Source organism: Chiloscyllium plagiosum, unplaced genomic scaffold, assembly GCF_037043375.1.
Source record: "Chiloscyllium plagiosum isolate Xiang-an unplaced genomic scaffold, Cpla_swu_hap1 HiC_scaffold_3, whole genome shotgun sequence".
NCBI classification, from domain to species: domain Eukaryota; kingdom Metazoa; phylum Chordata; class Chondrichthyes; order Orectolobiformes; family Hemiscylliidae; genus Chiloscyllium; species Chiloscyllium plagiosum.
Genome location: NW_028270141.1, coordinates 61,697,902 through 61,718,910, shown reverse-complemented (window position 1 = coordinate 61,718,910; position 21,009 = coordinate 61,697,902). Strand labels below are relative to the sequence as shown.

General features: G+C 46.8%; 1 protein-coding gene across 1 annotated transcript in view; it reads right to left on the bottom strand.

The window, feature by feature from the left end:
- Positions 1-15,326, bottom strand: part of LOC122546711 (repulsive guidance molecule A-like) — a 151,644-nt gene extending 136,318 nt beyond the window's left edge. The window contains exons 1-2 of the mRNA XM_087979806.1: positions 15,132-15,326; positions 14,746-14,848 (exon numbers count right to left, since the gene is read on the bottom strand). Coding sequence (XP_087835932.1) covers positions 14,746-14,830 — 85 coding nt within the window. The 5' untranslated portion in view covers positions 14,831-14,848; positions 15,132-15,326. The remainder of the gene's footprint in view (positions 1-14,745; positions 14,849-15,131) is intronic.
- Between the last annotated feature and the right edge of the window lie 5,683 nt (positions 15,327-21,009).

The following is a 21,009-nucleotide window of genomic DNA, read 5'->3' as shown; positions in this document are numbered from 1 at the left end:
TGTATAGGAGTGCCCGTGTGTGTGTGTATAGGAGTGCCTGTGTATGTGTGTGTGTGTATAGGAGTGCCTGTGTATGTGTGTGTGTGTGTGTATAGGAGTGCCTGTGTGTGTGTGTGTGTGTGTGTGTGTATGTGTATAGGAGTGCCCGTGTGTATGTGTGTGTGTGTAAAAGAGTGCCTGGGCCTTTGTGTGTGTGCGTGTGTGTGTGTGTGTGTATAGGAGTGCCTGTGTTTGTGCGTGTGTGTGTGTGTGTGTGTGTATAGGAGTGCCTGTGTGTGTATATATATAGGAGTGCCTGTGTGTGCGTGTGTGTGAATAGGAGTGCCTGTGTGTGTGTGTGTGTGTGTGTATAGGAGTGCCCGTGTGTGTCTGTGTGAACAGGAGTGCCTGTGTGTGTGTGTGTGTATATATAGGAGTGCCTGTGTGTGTGTGTGCAATGGAGTGCCTGTGTGTGTGTGTATATAGGAGTGCCTGTGTGTGTGTGTGCAATGGAGTGCCTGTGTGTGTGTGTATATAGGAGTGCCTGTGTGTGTGTGTGTGTGTGTGTATAGGAGTGCCCGTGTGTGTCTGTGTGAACAGGAGTGCCTGTGTGTGTATATATAGGAGTGCCTGTGTGTGTGTGTGTGTGCAAGAGTGTGTGTGTGCAAGTGTGTGTGTATAGGAGTGCCTGTGTGTGTGTGTATATAGGAGTGCCCGTGTGTGTGTGTGTGTGTGTATGTGTATAGGAGTGCCCGTGTGTGTGTGTATAGGAGTGCCTGTGTATGTGTGTGTGTGTATAGGAGTGCCTGTGTGTGTGTGTGTATAGGAGTGCCTATGTGTGTGTGTGTGTGTATAGGAGTGCCCGTGTGTATGTGTGTGTGTGTAAAAGAGTGCCTGGGTGTGTGTGTGAGCGTGTATAGGAGTGTGTGTGTGTGTGTGTGTGTGTTTGTGTGTGTGTGTGTGTGTGTATATAGGAGTGCCTGTGTGTGTGTGTATAGGAGTGTGTGTGTGTGTATAGGAGTGCCTGTGTGTGTGTATAGGAGTACCCGTGTGTGTGTATAGGAGTGCCCGTGTGTGAGTGTGTATAGGAGTGGCTGTGTGTGTGTGTATAGGAGTGGCTGTGTGTGTATGTGTGTATAGGAGTGCCTCTGTGTGTGTGTGTGTGTGTGTGTGTATATAGGAGTGCCCGTGTGTGTGTGTTGAGAGGAGTGCCTGTGTGTGTGTGTCTGTGTGTATAGGAGTGCCTGTGTGTCTGTGTGTGTGTGTATATATATTGGAGTGCCTGTGTGTGTGTGTGTGCACGTGTGTGTGTATAGGTAAGCCTGTGTGTGTGTGTGTATAGGAGTGCCTGTGTGTGTGTGTGTGTGTGTGTGTGTATATAGGAGTGCCCGTGTGTGTGTGTGTGTGTGTGTATAGGAGTGCCCGTGTGTGTGTGTGTATATGTGTGTGTATATATAGGAGTGCCTGTGTGTGTGTGTATATAGGAGTGCCAGTGTGTGTGTGCGTATGTGTGTATAGGAGTGTGTGTGTGTGTGTGTGTGTGTATAGGAGTGCCCGTGTGTGTGTGTGTCTGTGTATAGGAGTGCCCGTGTGTGTGTGTGTATGTGTGTGTGTGTATAGGAGTACCTGTGTGTGTGTGTATAAAGGAGTGCCTGTGTGTGTGTGTGTGTGTGTGTGTGTGTGTGTGTGTATAGGAGTGCCTGTGTGTGTATGTGTGTATAGGAGTGCCTCTGTGTGTGTGTGTGTGTGTGTGTGTGTGTGTGTATATAGGAGTGCCCGTGTGCGTGTATAGGAGTGCCTGTGTGTGTATAGGAGTGCCTGTGTGTGTGTGTCTGTGTGTATAGGAGTGCCTGTGTGTCTGTGTGTGTGTGTGTGTATATATATAGGAGTGCCTGTGTGTGTGTGTGCACGTGTGTGTGTATAGGGGTGTGTGTGTATGTATGTGTATAGGAGTGCCTGTGTGTGTGTGTATGTGTATAGGAGTGCCCGTGTGTATGTGTGTGTGTGTAAAAGAGTGCCTGTGTGTGTGTGTGTATGTGTGTAGGAGTGTGTGTGTGTGTGTGTGTTTGCGTGTGTGCATAGGAGTGCCTGTGTGTGTATGGGAGTGTGTGTGTGTCTGTGTGTGTGTGTGTGTGTATATAGGAGTGCCTGTGTGTGTGTATAGGAGTGCCTGTGTGTGTGTATAGGAGTGCCCGTGTGTGTGTGTGTGTGTATAGGAGTGCCTGTGTGTATGTGTGTGTGTGTATATAGGAGTGCCTGTGTGTGCGTGTGCGCGTGTGTGTGTATAGGAGTGCCTGAGTGTGTGTGTGCGTGTGTGTATAGGAGTGCCTATGTGTGTGTGTGTGTGTGTGTATAGGAGTGCCCGTGTGTATGTGTGTGTGTGTAAAAGAGTGCCTGGGTGTGTGTGTGTGTATAGGAGTGCCCGTGTGTATGTGTGTAAAAGTGTGCCTGGGTGGGTGGGTGTGTGTGTGTATATAGGAGTGCCTTTGTGTGTGTGTATAGGAGTGTGTGTGTGTGTATAGGAGTGCCTGTGTGTGTGTATAGGAGTGCCCGTGTGTGTGTGTGAGTGTGTATAGGAGTGCCTGTGTGTGAGTGTGTGTGTATAGGAGTGGCTGTGTGTGTGTGTATAGGAGTGGCTGTGTGTGTGTGTATAGGAGTGGCTGTGTGTGTGTGTGTGTGTATAGGAGTGCGTGTGTGTGTATAGGAGTGCCCGTGTGTGTGTATGTAGGAGTGCCTGTGTGTGTGTATATAGGAGTGCCAGTGTGTGTGTGCGTATGTGTGGAGAGGAGTGCCCGCGTGTGTGTGTGTGTGTGTATATAGGAGTGCCTGTGTGTGTGTGTATAGGAGTGCCCGTGTGTGTATGTGTGTGTGTGTATAGGAGTGCGTGTGTGTTTGTGTGTGTGTGTGTCTGTGTGTGTATAGGAATGTGTGTGTGTGTGTATAGGAGTGCCTTTGTCTGTGTGTGTGTGGGGATAGGAGTGCCCGTGTGTGTGTGTGTATAGGAGTGCCCGTGTGTGTATGTGTGTGTGTATATAGGAGTGCCCGTGTGTCTGTGTGTATAGGAGTGCCTGTGTGTGTGTGTGTGTGTGTGTGTGTATATGAGTGCCTGTGTGTATGTATAGGAGTGCCTGTGTGTGTGTGTGTGTATAGGAGTGCCTGTGTGTGTGTGTGTGTGTATACGAGTGCCCGTATGTATGTGTGTGTGTGTAAAAGAGTGCCTGGGTGTGTGTGTGTATATAGGAGTGCCCGTGTGTGTGTGTGTATAGGAGTGCCTGTGTGTGTATATATAGGAGTGCCTGTGTGTGTGTGTGTATAGGAGTGCCTGTGTGTGTGTGTATAGGAGTGCCTGTGTGTGTGTGTGTGTGTGTGTGTATATATATATAGTAGTGCCTGTGTGTGTGTGTGTGTGTGTGTGTGTGTATGGGAGTGCCTGTGTGTGTGCGCGCGCGTGTGTGTGTATAGGAGTGCCTGAGTGTGTGTGTGTGTATAGGAGTGCCTGTGTGTGTGTGTATAGGAGTGCCTGTGTGTGTGTGTGTGTGTGTATGTGTATAGGAGTGCCCGTGTGTGTGTGTGTAAAAGAGTGCCTGGATTGGTGTGTGTGTGTGTGTGTAGGAGTGTGTATCGGAGTGCGTGTGTGTGTGTGTATAGGAGTGCCTTTGTGTGTTTGTGTGTGTGTGTGTATAGGAGTGCCCGTGTATGTGTGTGTGTGTGTATATAGGAGTGCTCGTGTGTGTGTGTGTGTATAGGAGTGCCTGTGTGTGTGTATGTATGTGTATAGGAGTGCACGTGTGTATGTCTGTGTGTGTAAAAGAGTGCCTGGGTGTGTGTGTGTGTGTGTGTGTGTATAGGAGTGCCCGTGTGTGTGTGTGTGTGTGTGTGTGTGTATAGGTGTGCGTGTGTGTGTGTATAGGAGTGCCTTTGTGTGTGTGTGTGTGTGTATAGGAGTGCCCGTGTGTGTGTGTATAGGAGTGCCCGTGTGTGTGTGTGTATAGGAGTGCTCGTGTGTGTGTGTATATAGGAGTGCCTGTGTGTGTGTGTATGTGTGTGTGTGTGTGTGTATAGGAGTGCCTATGTGTGTGTGTGTGTGTGTGTATAGGAGTGCCTGTGTGTGTGTGTGTGTGTGTAAAAGAGCGCCTGGGTGGGTGTGTGTGTGTGTGTATAGGAGTGCCCGTGTGTGTGTGTGTATGTGTGTGTGTGTATAGGAGTGCCTCTGTGTGTGTGTATAGGAGTGCCTGTGTGTGTGTGTGTGTGTGTATATAGGAATGCCTGTGTGTGTGTGTATAGGAGTGCCTGTGTGTGTGTGTGTATGTGTATAGGAGTGTCCGTGAGTATGTGTGTGTGTAAAAGAGTGTCTGGGTGAGTGTGTGAGTGTGAGTGTGTGTGTGTATAGGAGTGAGTGTGTGTGTGTGTGTGTGTGTGTGTATAGGAGTGCCTGTGTGTGTGTGGATAAGGGTGTGTGTGTGTGTGTATAGGAGTGCCTATGTGTGTGTATAGGAGTGCCCGTGTGTGTATGTGTGTGTGTGTATATAGGAGTGCCCGTGTGTGTATGTGTGTGTGTGTGTGTGTGTGTGTATATAGGAGTGCCCGTGTGTGTGTGTGTATAGGAGTGCCTGTGTGTGTGTGTAAACGAGTGCCTGTGTGTGTGTATGTGTGTGTATAGGAGTGCCTGTGTGTGTGAGTGTGTGTGTATAGGAGCGCGTGTGTGTGTATAGAAGTGCTTTTGTGTGTTTGTGTGTGTGTATAGGAGTGCCCGTGTGTGTGTGTGTGTGTGTATAGGAGTGCTCGTATGTGTGTGTGTATAGGAGTGCCTGTGTGTGTGTGTGTGTATGTGTATAGGAGTGCCCGTGTGTATGTGTGTGTGTGTAAAAGAGTGCCTGGGTGTGTGTGTGTGTGTGTGTATAGGAGTGCCCATGTGTGTGCGTGTGTGTGTGTGTGTGTGTGTGTATAGGAGTGCCTGTGTGTGTGTGTGTTTGTGTATATATAGGAGTGCCTGTGTGTGTGTGTGCGTGTGTGTGAATAGGAGTGCCTGTGTGTGTGTGTGTTTATAGGAGTGCCTGTGTGTGTGTGTGTGTGTGTGTATAGGAGTGCCTATGTGTGTGTGTGTGTGTATAGGAGTGCCCGTGTGTATATGTGTGTGTGTAAAAGAGTGCCTGGGTGTGTGTGTGTGTGTGTGTGTGTGTGTGTATATATATAGGAGTGCCTGTGTGTGTGTGTATAGGAGTGTGTGTGTGTATAAGAGTGTGTGCGTGTGTAGGAGTGCCTGTGTGTGTGTGTGTGTGTGTGTGTGTGTGTGTAGGTGTGCCTGTGTGTGTGTGTGTAGGAGTGCCTGTGTGTGTGTGTGTGTAGGAGTGCCTCTGTGTGCGTGTGTGTGTGTGTAGGAGTGCCTGTGTGTGTGTGTGTATGTATGTAGGAGTGCCTGTGTGTGTGTGTGTGTGTGTGTGTAGGAGTGCCTCTGTGTGTGTGTGTAGGAGTGCCTCTGTGTGTGTGTGTGTAGGAGTGCCTCTGTGTGTCTAGGAGTGCGTGTGTGTGTGTGTATGTGTGTGGGTGTGTGTGTGTCGGAGTGCCTGTGTGTGTGTGTGTACGAGTGCCTGTGTGTGTATGTATGTGTGTGTCGGAGTGCCTGTGTGTGTGTGTGTGTGTTGGAGTGCCTGTGTGTGTGTGTTGGAGTGCTTGTGTGTGTGTGTGTGTGTGTGTGTAGGAGTGCCTGTGTGTGTGTGTGTGTGTGTGTGTGTGTGTGTGTGTAGGAGTGCCTGTGTGTGTTTGTGTGTGTAGGAGTGCCTGTGTGTGTGTATGTGTGTAGGAGTGCCTGTGTGTGTTTGTGTGTGTAGGAGTGCCTGTGTGTGTATGTGTGTGTAGGAGTGCCTGTGTGTGTATGTGTGTGTAGGAGTGCCTGTGTGTGTGTGTGTAGGAGTGTGTGTGTGTGTAGGAATGTGTGTGTGTGTGTGTAGGAGTGCCTGTGTGTGTGTGTGTGTAGGTGTGTAGGTGTGTGTGTGTGTAGGAGTGCCTGTGTGTGTGTGTAGGAGTGCCTCTGTGTGTGTGCGTGTGTGTGTGTGTAGGAGTGCCTCTGTGTGTAGGAGTGCCTGTGTGTGTGTGTGTGTGTAGGAGTGCCTCTGTGTGTGTGTGTGTGTGTGTCTGTGTGTAGGAGTGCCTCTCTGTGTGTGTATATATATTTAGGAGTGCCTGTGTGTGTGTGTGTGTGTGTGTGTAGGAGTGCCTGTGTGTGTGTGTGTGTGTGGGAGTGCTTGTGTGTGTGTGTAGGAGTGCCTGTGTGTGTGTGTGTGAGAGAGTGAGAGAGAGAGAGAGTGTGTGTGTGTAGGAGTATCTGTGTGTATGTATTGCAATGGTGGTCATCTGTAATGTGACATGAACCCAAGGTCCTGGTTGAGGCTCTCCCTATGGGTACCGAACTTAGCTATCAGCCTCTGCTCTGCCACTTTTCGGTGCTACCTGTCCTGAAGTCCACCTTGGAGGGTGGTCACCCGAAGGTCCGAGGTCGACTGTCCTGGACCACTGAAGTGTTCCCCACCTGGGAGGGAACATTCCTGTCTGTTGATTGTTGTGCGGTGCCCATTCATCCATTGTCATAGCCTTCGCTCAGTTTCCTCAATGTACCATGCCTCCGGGCATCCTTGCCTGCGACGTATAAGATAGACAATGTTGGCTGAGTCACATGAGTACCTGTCATGTACAAGGTGGGAGGTGTCCCCATGCATAATGGTGGTATCTATGTCCAGACTCTGACACATCTTGCAGTGCCTACCATGACAGGGTTGTATGGAGTTGTCCTGACAGCCAGGCAGCTTGCTACAAACAATGATCTGTTTAAGGTTTGGCAGTTGTTTAAAGGCAAGTAGTGGAGGTGTGGGGAAGATCTTGGTGAGGTGCTCATCCTCATTGATAACGTGTTGCAGGTCACGAAGAACATGACGTAGTTTTTCAGCTCCTGGGAAATACTGAACAACGAAGGGTATCCTGTCAGTTGCAGCACGTGTCTGTCTCCTGAGAAGGTCATTACGGTTCCTTGCTGTGGCACGTCGGAACTGGTGGTCGATGAGTTAGGCATCTTACCCTGTTCTTGTGAGGGCATCCCTGAGTACTTCCAGGTGCCCGTCACATTCCTCCTCATCTGAGCAGATCCTGTGTACACGTAGGGCTTGTCCATAGGGGATGGCTGTTTTAATATGTTTTGGGTGGAAGCTGGAGAAGTGTAACATTGTGAGGTTGTGTGTGGGTTTGCAGTAGATTGTGGTGCTGAGGTGTCCATCCTTGATGGAGATGCATGTGTCCAAGAATGAGACAGATAGTCGAGAGTAGTCCATGGTGAGTTTGATGGTGGGATGAAACTTGATGTCGTCACTGTGTAGTTTTATCAGTGACTCCTCACCATGGGTTCAGAGGAAGAAAATGTCGTCAATGTACCTGGTGTATAATGTTGGTTGGAGATCCTGCATAGAGAAGAAGTCTTGTTCGAACCTGTGCATAAAAATGTTGGCATATTGGGGTGCAAATTTGGTCTTCATGGCTGTTCAATGTGTCTGGATGAAGAACTGGTTGTCAAAGGTAAAGACATTGTGATCAAGGATAGAACGGATGAGTTGTAGGATGGTGTTTGGAGATTGGCATTTGTTGGTATTGAGTACTTTATGATTTACACATGAAAGAAGTGAATCTATCATGGTATTCAAACAGATGAAAGACTTAACAGACAATCAATTTTTCAATGTAAATCTTTGCTATAAATTCTGTGTGTTAGGATTGAGCCCTCAATGGGGGGGATGACTTACCAGGGGAAAGCAGTGGGGCACCTGCTGCTCAGAAGGGAAAGGGGACGAGGAGCAGAGCAGTAGTCATTGGGGGACAGATAGTTTGGGGGACAGATAGGAGGTTCTGTGGGAACGAGAAAGACTCACGGTTGGTGTGTTGCCTCCCGGATGCCTGTGTCCATGATGTCTCTGATCGTGCTTTTGGGATCCTTCGGCGGGGGGCAGGGGGGGTGGTAGGGAGAGCAGCCCCAAGTCATGGTCCACATTGGCACCAACAACATAGGTTGGAAGAGAGATGGGGACTTGAGGCAGAAATTCAGGGAGCTAGGATGGAAATTTGGAGCTAGGACACAGTTGTTTTCTCTGGTTTGCTGCCCATGCCACGTGCTAGTGAGATGAGGAATACGGAGAGAAAGGAGTTGAACACGTGGCTACAGGGGTGGTACAGGAGGGAGGGTTTTGGGTTTTTGAATAATTGGAGCTCTTTCTGGGGTAAGTGGAACCTCTACAAGCAGGATGCCACCCAGGTAAATAGTGCGGTGAGGAAGGCATATGGCGTACTGGCTTTTATTGGTAGAGGAATTGAGTTCCGGAGTCCTGAGGTCATGATGCAGTTGTATAAAACTCTGGTGCGGCCGCATCTGGAATATTGTGTGCAGTTTTGGTCGCCATACTATAGGAAGGATGTGGAGGCACTGGAACGGGTGCAGAGGAGGTTTACCAGGATGTTGCCTGGTATGGAAGGAAGATCGTATGAGGATAGACTGAGACACTTGGGGCTGTTTTCATTAGAGAAAAGAAGGTTTAGGGGTGACTTGATTGAGGTGTACAAGATGATTAGGGGGTTAGATAGGGTTGACAGTGTGAACCTTTTCCCGCGTATGGAGTCGGGTATTACAAGGGGGCATAGCTTTAAATTAAGGGGGGGTAGATATAGGACTGAAGTTAGGGGTAGGTTCTTCACTCAGCGAGTCGTAAGTTCATGGAATGCCCTGCCAGCAGCAGTGGTGGACTCTCCCTCTTTATGGGCATTTAAGCGGGCATTGGATAGGTATATGGAGGATAGTGGGTTAGTATAGGTTAGGTGGGCTTGGATCGGCGCAACATCGAGGGCCAAAGGGCCTGTACTGCGCTGTATTCTTCTATGTTCTATGTTCTATCTAAACCAGAGGGGTACCAATATCTTGGGTGGGAAATTCGCTAAAGCTATTAAGGTGGATTTAAACTAATACAGCAGGGGGATGGGAACCAAAATTGTAGGACAGGTACAGAAGAGGATGAAAGTAGGGAGTTCCCAAATCAAGTATCTGACACTGGCGAGCGAGAACCTGGTTTGAAGTGTGTGTACTTCAACGCGAGGAGCATCCAAAATAAAGTGGGTGAACTGGCAGCGTGGGTTGGCACCTGAGACTTCGATGTTGTGGCCATTACGGAAATATGGATAGAGCAGGGACAGGAATGGCTGTTGCAGGTTCCGGGATTCAGATGTTTGAGTAAGAACAGAGAAGATGGTAAAAGAGGGGGAGGTGTGGCATTGTTGATCAGGGACAATATTACAGTTGTAGAAAGGATGTTTGGGGACTCATTAACTGAGGTAGTATGGGCTGAGGTTAGAAACAGGAAAGGAGAAGTCACCATGCTGGGAGTTTTCTATAGGCCTCCGAATAGTCCCAGAGATGTAGAGGCAAGGATAGCAACGATGATTCTCGATAGGAGTGAGAGAGGCAGGGTAGTTGGCATGGGGGACTTCAACTATCCAAATATTGACTGGGATCACTACTGTACGAGTACTGTCGATGGGTCCGTTTTTGTCCAGTGTGTGCAGGAGGGCTTCCTGACACAGTATGTAGACAGGCCTACAAGGGGCAAAGCCATTTTAGATTTAGTACTGGGTAACGAGTCTGGCCAGGTGTTAGATTTGGAAGTAGGTGAGCACTTTGGAGACAGCGATCACAATTCTGTCAGGTTTGCTTTAGTGATGGAAAAGCATAGGTGTACTCCACCGAGCAAGAGTTATAGCTGGGGGAAGGGAAATTACGATGCAATTAGGAAAGATTTAGGAAGCATAGAATGGGGAAGGAAACTGCAGGAGATGAGCACATTAAAAATGTGGAGCTTATTCAAGGAAAAGCTCTTGTGTGTCCTAGATACGTATGTACCTGTCAGGCAGGGAGGAAGACATAGAACGTGTGAGCCGTGGTTTACTAAGGAAGTGGAATCCCTGGTCAAGAAGAAGAAGGCTTATGTTAGGACAAAATGTGAAAACTCACTTAGGGCGCTTGAGGGTTACAAGGAAGTCAGGAAAGACCTAAAAAGAGCTCAGAAGAGCCAGGAGGGGACATGAGAAGTTGTTGCGGATAGGATCAGGGTTAACCCTAAGGCTTTCCATAGGTATGTCAGGAATAAAAGAATGACGAGAGTTAAATTAGGGCCAATCAAGGATAACAGTGGGAAGTTGTGTGTGGAGTCAGAGGAGATAGGGGAAGCACTTAATAAATATTTTTCAACAGTGTTCACTATAGAAAATGAAAATGTTGGTGAGGAAGATACAGAGATACTTGCATCTAGACTAGAAGAGATTGAGGTTCACAAGGAGGAGGTATTAGAAATACTGCAGAGTGTGAAAATAGACAAGTCCCCTGGCCGGATGGGATCTATCCTAGGATCCTCTGGGAAGCAAGGGAAGAGATTGCCGAGCCTTTGGCATTGATCTTCAAATCATCATTGTCTACAGGAATAGTGCCTGAGGACTGGAGGATAGCAAATGTGGTTCCCCTGTTCAAAAAGGGTAGTAGAGACAACCCTGGTAATTACAGACCAGTGAGTCTCACTTCAGTTGTTGGTAAGCGTTGGAAAAGGTTATAAGAGATAGGATTTATAACCATCTAGAAAAGAATAATCTGATCAGGGACAGTCAGCACGGTTTTGTGAAGGGTAGGTCGTGCCTAACGAATCTTATTGAGTTTTTTGACAAAGTGACCAAACAGGTAGATGAGAGTAAACCGGTTGATGTGATGTATATGGATTTCAGCAAGGCGTTCGATAAGGTTCCCCACAGTAGGCTATTATACAAAATGCAGAAGAATGGGAGTGTGGGAGACATAGCAGTTTGGATCAGTAATTGGCTTGCTGAAAGAAAACAGAGGGTTGTAGTTGATGGAACATGTTCATCTTGGTGTCCACTTACTAGCGGCATACCGTAAGGGTTGGTGTTGGGTCCACTGCTGTTCATCATTTTTATAAATGACCTGGATGAGGGCTTAGAAGGGTGGGTTAGTAAATTTGCGGACGACACGGAGGTCAGTGGAGTTGTGGATAATGACGAAGAATGTAGTAGGTTGCAGAGAGATATAGATAGGATGCAGAGCTGGGCTGAGAGGTGGTAAATGGAGTTTAATGTGGACAAGTGTGAAGTGATACACTTTGGACGGAGTAATCGGATTGCAAAGTACTGGGGCTAATGGTAGGATTCTTGGGAGTGCAGATGAGCAGAGAGATCTCGGTGTCCTTGTACACAGATCCCTAAAAGTTGCCACCCAGATTGACAGGGTTGTTAAGAAGGCATACAGTGTTTTGGCCTTTATTAATAGAGGGATTGAGTTCCGGAACCAGGAGGTTATGTTGCAACTGTACAAAGCTCTGGTATGGCCACACTTGGAGTATTGTGTACAGTTCTGGTCACCGCATTATAAGGAGGATGTGGAAACTTTGGAAAGGGTGCAGAGGAGATTTACTAGAATATTGCCTGGTATGGAAGGAATATCTTACAAGGAAAGGCTGAGGGCCTTGAGGCTGTTCTCGTTGGAGAGAAGAAGGTTGAGAGGTGACTTAATAGAGACATACAAGATAATCAGTGGGTTAGATAGGGTGGACAGGGAGATCCTTTTTCCAAGTATGGGGAAGGCAAACACGAGGGGACACAACTTTAAAGTGAAGGGAGATAGGTATAAGACAGATGTCAGAGGTAGTTTCTTTACTCAGAGAGTTGTAAGGGTATGGAATGCTTTGCCTGCATCGGTAGTAGATTCGCCAAGTTTAAGTGCATTTAAGTCGTCATTGGACAGGCAAATGAATGTACATGGAATAATGTAGGTGGGATGGGCTTCAGATTAGTATGGCAGGGCAGCGGAACATCGAGGGCTGAAGGGCCTGTACTGCGCTGTAATGTTCTATGTTCTATGTTCAAATAAGGCCACAAGTGCAATGCAATTGAGGGTAAACTTATGAATAACATTACAAGTACAATGGAACTGAGGGTAACTCATTAATAACATTACAGTTACAATGAGACTGAGGGTAAAATCATTAATAATATCACAAATAGACTGCCATATTTTCTATTAACTCAAATTGTGGGCATTACAAGCAAGGCTAGTATTAACTATCTGTATCATGAAGTGCCTTGGAGGGGGAGATAGTGAGCTGTTTTCTGAGTAGCTTGCTTGTCCATTTCAGGGGCAGTTAAGAACCAACCACATTGATTTAAGTCTGGAGTCACATGGAGACCAGGCTACTTAAGGATATAACATACCAATGCACTGGAGCCTAGTCAAAAAAGATTTACTAGACTAATACCTGGAATGAGAGGACTTTCTGATGAAGAAAGGTTGGAAAGGCTAGGCTTATATTCACTGGAGTTGAGAAGAGTAGAAGGTGACTTAATTTATAAGATCATAGGGATCTTTATAGGGTAGATGTAGAGAGAATGTTTCCTCTTATGGAAGAATCCATTATGAGGGATCATTGCTTAAAAATCAGGGGAGTCCATTTAAAACAGAAATTAGGCAAATTCGTTGTCTCAGAGGGACACAAAGCTTTGGAATTCTCTTGAACATTTTTAATGCATATATATATAGCTTCTAATTTGCTTGTTTTTATTTCCTTCCCTAAAACATATTACTGAACTCGACATGTTTTTATGATGATCTGGTAATTTTGTGGTCACTGTTTACCAGTCACCATAATTTGTTCTTTGGATGTAAGTATCACTGACTTGGTCAGCATTTAGTGCTCATCTTTAATTGCCTTTGAGCAGGTAAACTGCCTTCTTGAAACTGCTGCAGTTCTTGTGGGATAGGTACCCCCACAATGCTTTGAATGATGAGTGATATTTTTCTGTCAGCATTTTCATTAATAACACAGCAGGTATATGGGGATTGAACCCAAAAAATCACATGTCCACGAGAGCTAGGTTAAAAAAAGACATTAATAACTGAAAAGGCATACTGTAACTGTCAAGAAAATCATTAATAATATTAGAAGTAGGACTGAGGGTAAATCATTAATGATATTGCAAATACTCTCTTATTCCATTTCAACCTTTCTCGAGCCTTCCCATCTTCTTTCAAAACAACTGCATCCAATGTTTATCTGAACTTTGCACTCCTATCTGGTCATTTTATTGCTTCTCCCTTCCTATTTACTTCATGCCTGCAACAAATTTCATTCAATCTTATGAATTAGAAGCAAGAGTAGGCCATTTAGCCCCACCCACCTGTTCTGCCACTCAGCAAGATCATTTCTGATCTGACTGTAACCTTAAAAATGCATTCCTGTCTATCCCTGATAATCTTTCAACCCCTTGTTTACTATAAATGTAGCTACCGGTGCCTTAAAATATTGAAGGACTTTGCTTCCACTGTACTTTGATCAAGAGTTCCATGTAACCCCTAATTTGTAAACAGTAGTCCATAGCTCTAAACCCTCCCATAACAGGACACATCCTCTCCACATTTACCTTGTAAAAATCCCTCAGGATCTTGCACGTTTCAATTAAGTTGCCTTTACTTTTCTAAAGCCCAGCATATTCAACGCGTCCAACCTAACCTATCCAAGGTCACCTTGTAAAGAAAGCTTCTCATTCCAGATATTAGTCTAGCATCACAGAATCAGAATTGTTACAGAACAGAATGTGGCCATTCAGCCCATCATGCCTGCACTGGTTCTATTACTTAGTGCCAATGTGCTGACTTTCCCATATGCCTACACCATTTTTTTATCCAAATAATCATCCAATGCTCTCTTAAATGCCTCAATTGAACATGTCTGTACACACTTCCAGGTAATGCTTTCCATACCCTGTGTGAAAAAGATTTTTCTCACATCAATCTTACTTCACTTGAACATTATTTTAAATCCATGCCCTTTCATTCTTTTTGCTTTTAGGAGTGAGAATAGCTTTTCCTTTGTAAATTGTCTTTGAATTGCCTCCTACACATTTAACTATTGTGACTAGCATTGTTAAACTGCTGAAGTCTGTGCAAAGTATGATTTTGTGTGGTGAGTGCCCAGAGCATGGTGTCATCCAAGATTTAGTTTATAGTATGCTTGCCTTGGAGTCACAGGCTTCTGTCTTCAAGATTAATTTCAAAGTCCAAGCACAAAAATTAAGGCAAACATTCCAATCTGGTATTGAGGTTGTGCTGTGTTGTAGAAGGTGAAAGATGTCAAACCAAAGGGTAGATTTGATAGAATATCATGGTATCTTTTTTCAGAAAAGAACGAGGGAGTTTCCGAGCCAATGTTCCTCAAGCAACATCACAAAAACACAAAAATGTGACCAGATTGCTTGTTGCAGGAGTCTGTTGTGTGCATACTGATTGCTACATTTCCTAAACTACAAAAACGACCGCAGTTCAGAAATACCTAATTGACTGTGAAGTTTTTCGAAACAACCAATGGTCATAAAAAGCACAACATAAATGCCAACCTTTCTTTAAAGAAATCTGTAGGATATAAAGATCCACATCTTCGTACCAGTACTTACACAAACTCATTAAAGTCAAGGTTTTGTGTCCAGTTGAATGACAGTGACATTCAGTATTTACATCCTTCATAAATTTTATTTGTATTGCAATCAAGTTGTAGATAAAACATAATATATCCATAAATGTACTTGCATGTGGATCATCATAAGTGTGTGCATGTGTATGCACATGTAAACAAACACACAATTACAAATCATTCTAAAAGGTACACTGTCAATCATAATTAAGATATTTACCTGTGTTACAGAAATAAAAGACCAGCACGATCATGAATACAATACTTGGCAGTCGCTGTGAAGTACAGGAGCTGAATGTCTCCATAATTTTCAAACTGTACCACTAAATATAGATCAAAGAACAAGGTTTACAAGTCATTACATCCACATTCCAACCATTCACCATCATTGTTACATATGCTACCCAAGCACTGTTACCGATGGTCAGACATTAGTCCCCCTACACTGGCCACTCCTGCACCACCATTACACCCCACACTGTCTCCCTCAAGCTAAATAACTACGCCTCACAATCCATTCAAAATGCTAGGCTATTTCGATTCGCAGTGGATGCATCAGCGAACTGACCATCACATGTAAATATATCAGAATAATTTTGTACTCACAATCTGATTGGATGTTTATTCCTTTTCAGTATTTGATCCTTTCTCATTTTATAGATTTGCTAGTTTTGATTGTGTGGCTGCCTAATTGGTGTCTTCAGTCACCTTTAAACAATTGTCTAAAAATTTCAGATGCTGTTAAAACTTTGTGTCTGACTCAGTGATTCAGCACTGCCTGACTGACTGTACTCCATGTATCTCTGGACTTTATATGTTTGCAGAAAGTGAAATGTCTCTTTCTGTGTAAATATGCAGAGTAGATAATAATTAATCTGTAATATAGTTTTCATGATTGTGAAAGAAAAGTGAAGCATCCAAGATCTACAGTGCCAAACAGTAACAAATCTGAAAAACAGAGGAAAGATTTGCTAAGTTAGCAAATATTAGACCTGAATCTAGATTGCATTTAAAACTGAAAGCAATAAAGGAATCCAACCAGGTCTTATTTTAATTCATTCACAAAATCTGGGTACCACTGGCTAGGCCAGCATTTATTGCCCATCCCTAATTGTCCTTAAACTGAGTCACCTGTTTGACCATATTAGAGGGCAGTTAAGAGTTAACCACATTGGTGTGGGTCTAGACTCACATGTAGGCCATACTAGGGAAGGATGGTATATTTGCTTCCTAAAGAACATTGGTAAAACAGAGGATATTTGTGACATTTGAGAATGGTAGATTTTTATTGAATTGAAATTTCATCATCTGTCATGATGGAATTCAAATCCATGTCCCCAATATATTAGCACGGGAATTTAGATTATGAATCCAGACATTACCACTATATCACCACCTCTCATTAAATACATAATCTTTTGACCTTTATAGCCCATAAAAATTATGAGTCAATCAATCCAGCAGCATAAGGACTGACTTTAACTTGCAGCAGGAATTGTAGTTGTGACCAGTGAACCACACAACTTCGCCGAGGTGTGAGGGTCAGACGTGAACTCCTAACCTTTATTTACATACTCTAGCTCTCAAGCTGAGAGAACATCATTGCTGATATGTTGGCATCATAATTAGTGGGGACTCAAAAATAATTCCCAGCTGGGACTTCTTTCACTGTAGCATAGGAAGTTGAGGGGTGACCTTATCAAGGTTTATAAAATCATGACGGACATTGCTACTATTCACCTTATCAATCTTTTCCCTAAGGTAGGTGAAATAACTTCAAGGAGGCAGCTATCCCATCACCAAGTCACCTTGTATCGATACACACACAATACATTGACTCTGAATAGCTTGCTCAGAGTTAGTTCCTCGATTGAGGAGACTCTCTGAATACCCTGTTTTTTTCTGCTTTAAGATTTTTACTGACAAGTAATATTGTAAAATACAGGATTGTGTGACTGATAGTCCTTTTATTCCCAATGCACAAAGAAAATGCTTAAATGATTTTAACAGGATTGCATAGTATTCGAAGGCACTTACTAAATTCAAGGCCAAATGAACAAGAGATCAAAATGGGATTGATTTGGAGATGCCGGTGTTGGACTGGGGTGTACAAAGTTAAAAATCGCATAAGACCAGGTTATAGTCCAACAGGTTAAATTGGAAGCACACATAGCTAACGGAGTGCCGTTCCTTCATCAGGTGGTGGTTATTAAAAGTATATATAAAAAATATCCTTTTGCTTATAATATACAAAATGTATTACAACAATCTAGACTGCAATTTCCTGCTTATTTCCAATAGTTAAGCATGCCTGAAAGGATTTTTTTTCAATAATTTCAGGGCAAATAATTTACAAAAAATAGTACACAAGGTTTATATCATGCACAAACTTCTTACATCTTCTGTTAAGAATATTTAATACCTGCAACATTGTCAACTATATACCCTACCTGCTCTGTACAGGAATAATGCACATACTAATTTCTGAAAGTTAGCAGAGAATAGTTGTCCACAGACTACCTATTTATACTTACTTTATTGCCATACAATCCTACAAGCAGTGTAACAAAAATCTGTTTTTTTCTTAATGCAAGGACACAGAATCAGTCTCCGCTCCTCTTTTAACATAGGGAAAAAAGCAGAGTCTTTCACTTCCACACTGATCCAGCTCCCTCAGAAGCAGCTTCAGAGTGAATGGGATGTCTGACACTCTGTTTTTTTTGAGAGACACAGTGAAAGGCACAAGATGTACAAATCTTTATTCAGTTTCCACCACCAGGAAGAAAGGATACACCTAAGTGGCTAGTGATAAGCAGTACTCTTCTCTACAAAGGGCAATGTTGTGTGATCAGACAGTGAAGGGGAGGGCAGGGATTAAATCAAAATAGAGTTGGAGGAGGAAACGATACACTCCACTCCCTGTGGTGCCCACCTCTCACTGAACAACTCCAAGGTGTCGGTGGATACCGCGTGCTCCTTCTCCAGGGACACCTGGGCTCTAACATAACTGTGGAAGAGGGGCAGGCAATAGGCCCTAACGACCCCCACCACGGCCCGCTGCCTGGACCTGTTGATGGCCAGTTTGGCCAGGCCCAAGAGCAGACCCACGGGGAGGTCTTCAGACCTGCCCTCCCTCCTCCGTACCGGGTGCCCGAAGATCAGGAGCAAAGGACTGAAGTGCAATCAAAAACAGAGAAGAAGGTTTTTTAGAAAATCAAAAAGGGAGTGCAAACGCCCACACCCAATATATACGTGGTCCACGGACTCCACAGCGCCACAGAACAAGCAATTGGGCTGGGAGTCCGTAAACCACCACAATCCGCGGTTGCAGGGGATCTCTGCGTGCAGCACCCTCCACCCCAGATCCCCGAGAGAAAGGAAGAGGACTCCCACGTAGAGAGCCCTCCACTGGGGATCCCCACCGCCCGGTGGCAAATGGGCACGCCAAGGTGTGTCCGGACGGTGGATGAAGGAGAAGAGGTGGACAGTGTGCAGCAGTCTATACAGGGCCCGCCTTTTAATGTTTTTAAAAGGGACAAAACTAAAATTTCGGAGGCGGCTCAGGTTGTGGAGCACAGGTTCCCGCAGGAAGTATGGGACCTTGGGGCCAGGAGTAAGCACAGATGGGATTCCACCGCACACCTGAGCATCCTCCAACTGGTGCACCACATCAGGTCCGAGCACCACCGTTTTAATGACAGTGGCCACGTACCGGACGTCTGCCGCTGCCCTGCTCGCTATGTCCTGCGGCAGTGTCCAGCCCAGACCCCCGCCACCCAGAACTTCCACAACCATGGTCACCCTCGCAGCCACGGCCATCCCCTCCAACAGCTACTCGAATCTGCGAGTATGGAGGTGAGGATTCCTGAACAATGGCTCCCTAATGTCAGCCGCTTATCCTGCCGGAGGATAGGCGTGGCGTGCTTCGACCATGTTCCAGACAGTGATCAGGTCCTGGTAAAAGACAGGCAGCATCCTGAGGGCGACCTCTAAACCGTCACGGTCAACGAATAGGAACAGTGTCTCGTAGTTGACGTTACGCATCTGGTGGAAAAAATACACTGCCAGGGCACACTACTTAGGAGGAGGCTCAACGTAAAGGTATCGCTGCAAGGTCTGAAGGTGGAACGTCGCGTCCTAGGTGCGGATGCACACCAGCGACTGACTGCCCTCAATAGGGAGACTCAGGACCTGCGCAGCGACCCTTTGCATCTTTTTGTCCCAGAAGAAGTTGATCAACGTTCTCTGAATGTCAGCGACAAAACCCAGGAGGAGGGACCAAAGGGACCAGCCGGTACCACAGCATGGCAGCTTCCAGTTCATTTTTGACCAGCACTCGGCTCCTGTCAGATAGCACTCGGAGTAGTCCTGTCCCGCGGCCTAGGCGAGCTGAGACTTTGGCTTCCATCTCCTGCCAGTTTGCCGGCCAGGATTCCTCAGCCGGGCTGAGGTAGACTCCCAGGTAGAGGAGATGGGTAGTATTCCAGCTGAACCACTGTAACTCATCTGGCAAAGAGTCCACCCACCACAGACCGACCAGTAGTCCAGAACATTTGGCCCAATTGATCCTGGTGGAAGACACTGCCGAGTACACGGCCTTGCACGAGCATCCTCCGCAGGGCAGGCGGGTCGGTGAAAGTGAGGAGCTCGTGTTGGTGTAGGCTGAGAGGACCACCCCTGTGCCCACGCCACGCAGAACCAGCCCCACCAACCTCCTTCGCAAGAAATGCAGGAAAGGCTCCAAACGCGGGGAATACAGCTGGCCGGACAGGGGCAGCCTTGACGTACTCCTCTCCCAAAACAAAGCAGCACCATCAGGGACCTGTTAACTTTAACCAGATACACTGTGGCGGCGTCCAAAGTTGGATCCAGGCGAAGAACTGCGTCCTGAACCCAAATGCCCACAGAGCCCCGAGTAGATACTCCTGATTGAGGAACAGGAAGGCGTTCGACAGACCAGGCCATCGACAGAAATGGATCAGGTCCCGGACGAGGTGGATGTTATTGTGTATCCTCCGGCCCGGGGCCGTGTAGGACTGGTCCAGGTGAATCATGTGGGCCAGCACAGAAGCCAGGCGATAAGACAACACCCTGGCGAAGATTTTGTAATCCGTGCTGAGGAGGGAGACTGGACACCAGTTCTTTAAAGAATGAAGGTCCCCCTTCCTTGGCAGCAGAACGATAACCGCCCTGCACCAAAAAAGGGGCATTTGTCTGGCATTTAGACACTCCCCTAGCACCTGTGTGTAGTTGCTCCCCAGGACGTCCCAGAACGCCCTGAAGAGCTCCACAGTCAGCCCGTCCAGCCCTGGGGACTTGCCCCTCGAGAGCCGGTTGAGGGCGCCGGTCAGCTCTTCTAAAAGGTGACGGGAGCATCGAGCCTTCCGGCGTCATTGGCAGGTCCTCCCACAGAACTGAGCATCCTAACTGGACGGGTCCAGAGAGAACAGAGCCATGTAGGAGTGAACGTGGGCCCTGATGCCCTCCTGATCGGAAATGAGGGACCCATCATCGGCCAGCAGCATAAGGAGCTGCTGATGGGTGCCACGCCTTTTTTTCCAGCGAGTAGAAGAACAGGGAGCCACAGTCCAGGTCCTGGAGGAGCTGGATCCGTGACCTCACGTATGCGCCCTAGGACCCAACAAGCTGCAGATCCCAGAGCGTGACCTTCTCTTCGTACACCCCCTGCAGGTCCGGGTCCGCGTCGGGCTGACTGAGGCGTGACTCCAGGTCGAGCATCTCCCTCTCCAACTCCTCAATCCTGGATTTCCACCTCTTTGTCAACCCCCTGGCGTACTCCTGGCAGAAAACGTGGATGTGAGCCTTGCGCACGTCCCACCATAGCCTCAGGGAGGAGAAACTTCCCAGCTTCCTTCTCCAGCCAGCCCAGAAGTGACAAAACGAGTCCCAGAACCTCTTGTCCTCCAGCAGCAGGTTGTTAAAGTGCGGAGCCAAGCCTGGCGCTGAATGGAAGGTTTTCCGCCCACACCAGGTGATGGCCCGTGCACGACACCTGCCGCGTGGAGGCTGTTGGAAAACAGGAGGCGTACGCCCACGAAACGTACAGGCGGTCGATTCTGACTCCAGATCTCACGAAGGTGAAGGCGATGGAGTCGGGATGGAGATTCTGCCAGACACCCAGCAGGTCAAAGGACTTAACCAAGTCCCCCAACCTCCTCCCCGACGCCCAAACAGTCCGGGTACCACCATGGTCCCTGTCTTCGAGGACGCAGTTGAAATTTCCCCCGAGGACGATGCACTGGCTCTTGTTGAGAGGGGAGAGATGAGCGGACACTTCTCCGAAGAAGCTCGCTTGTCTTGGCATGGCCAAGGGAGCGTAGACATTCACTAAGTGAAGCAAAGCTTCCTGACCCCCAAGATCTCCGGCTGAAAATGCAGGGCCAAGATAGCCAGATCTGCAGGTGAGGTGACTCATGTAGACACCCCCCCCAACCCCCACCACTCCAGGAGCCAGGTGGCTTTG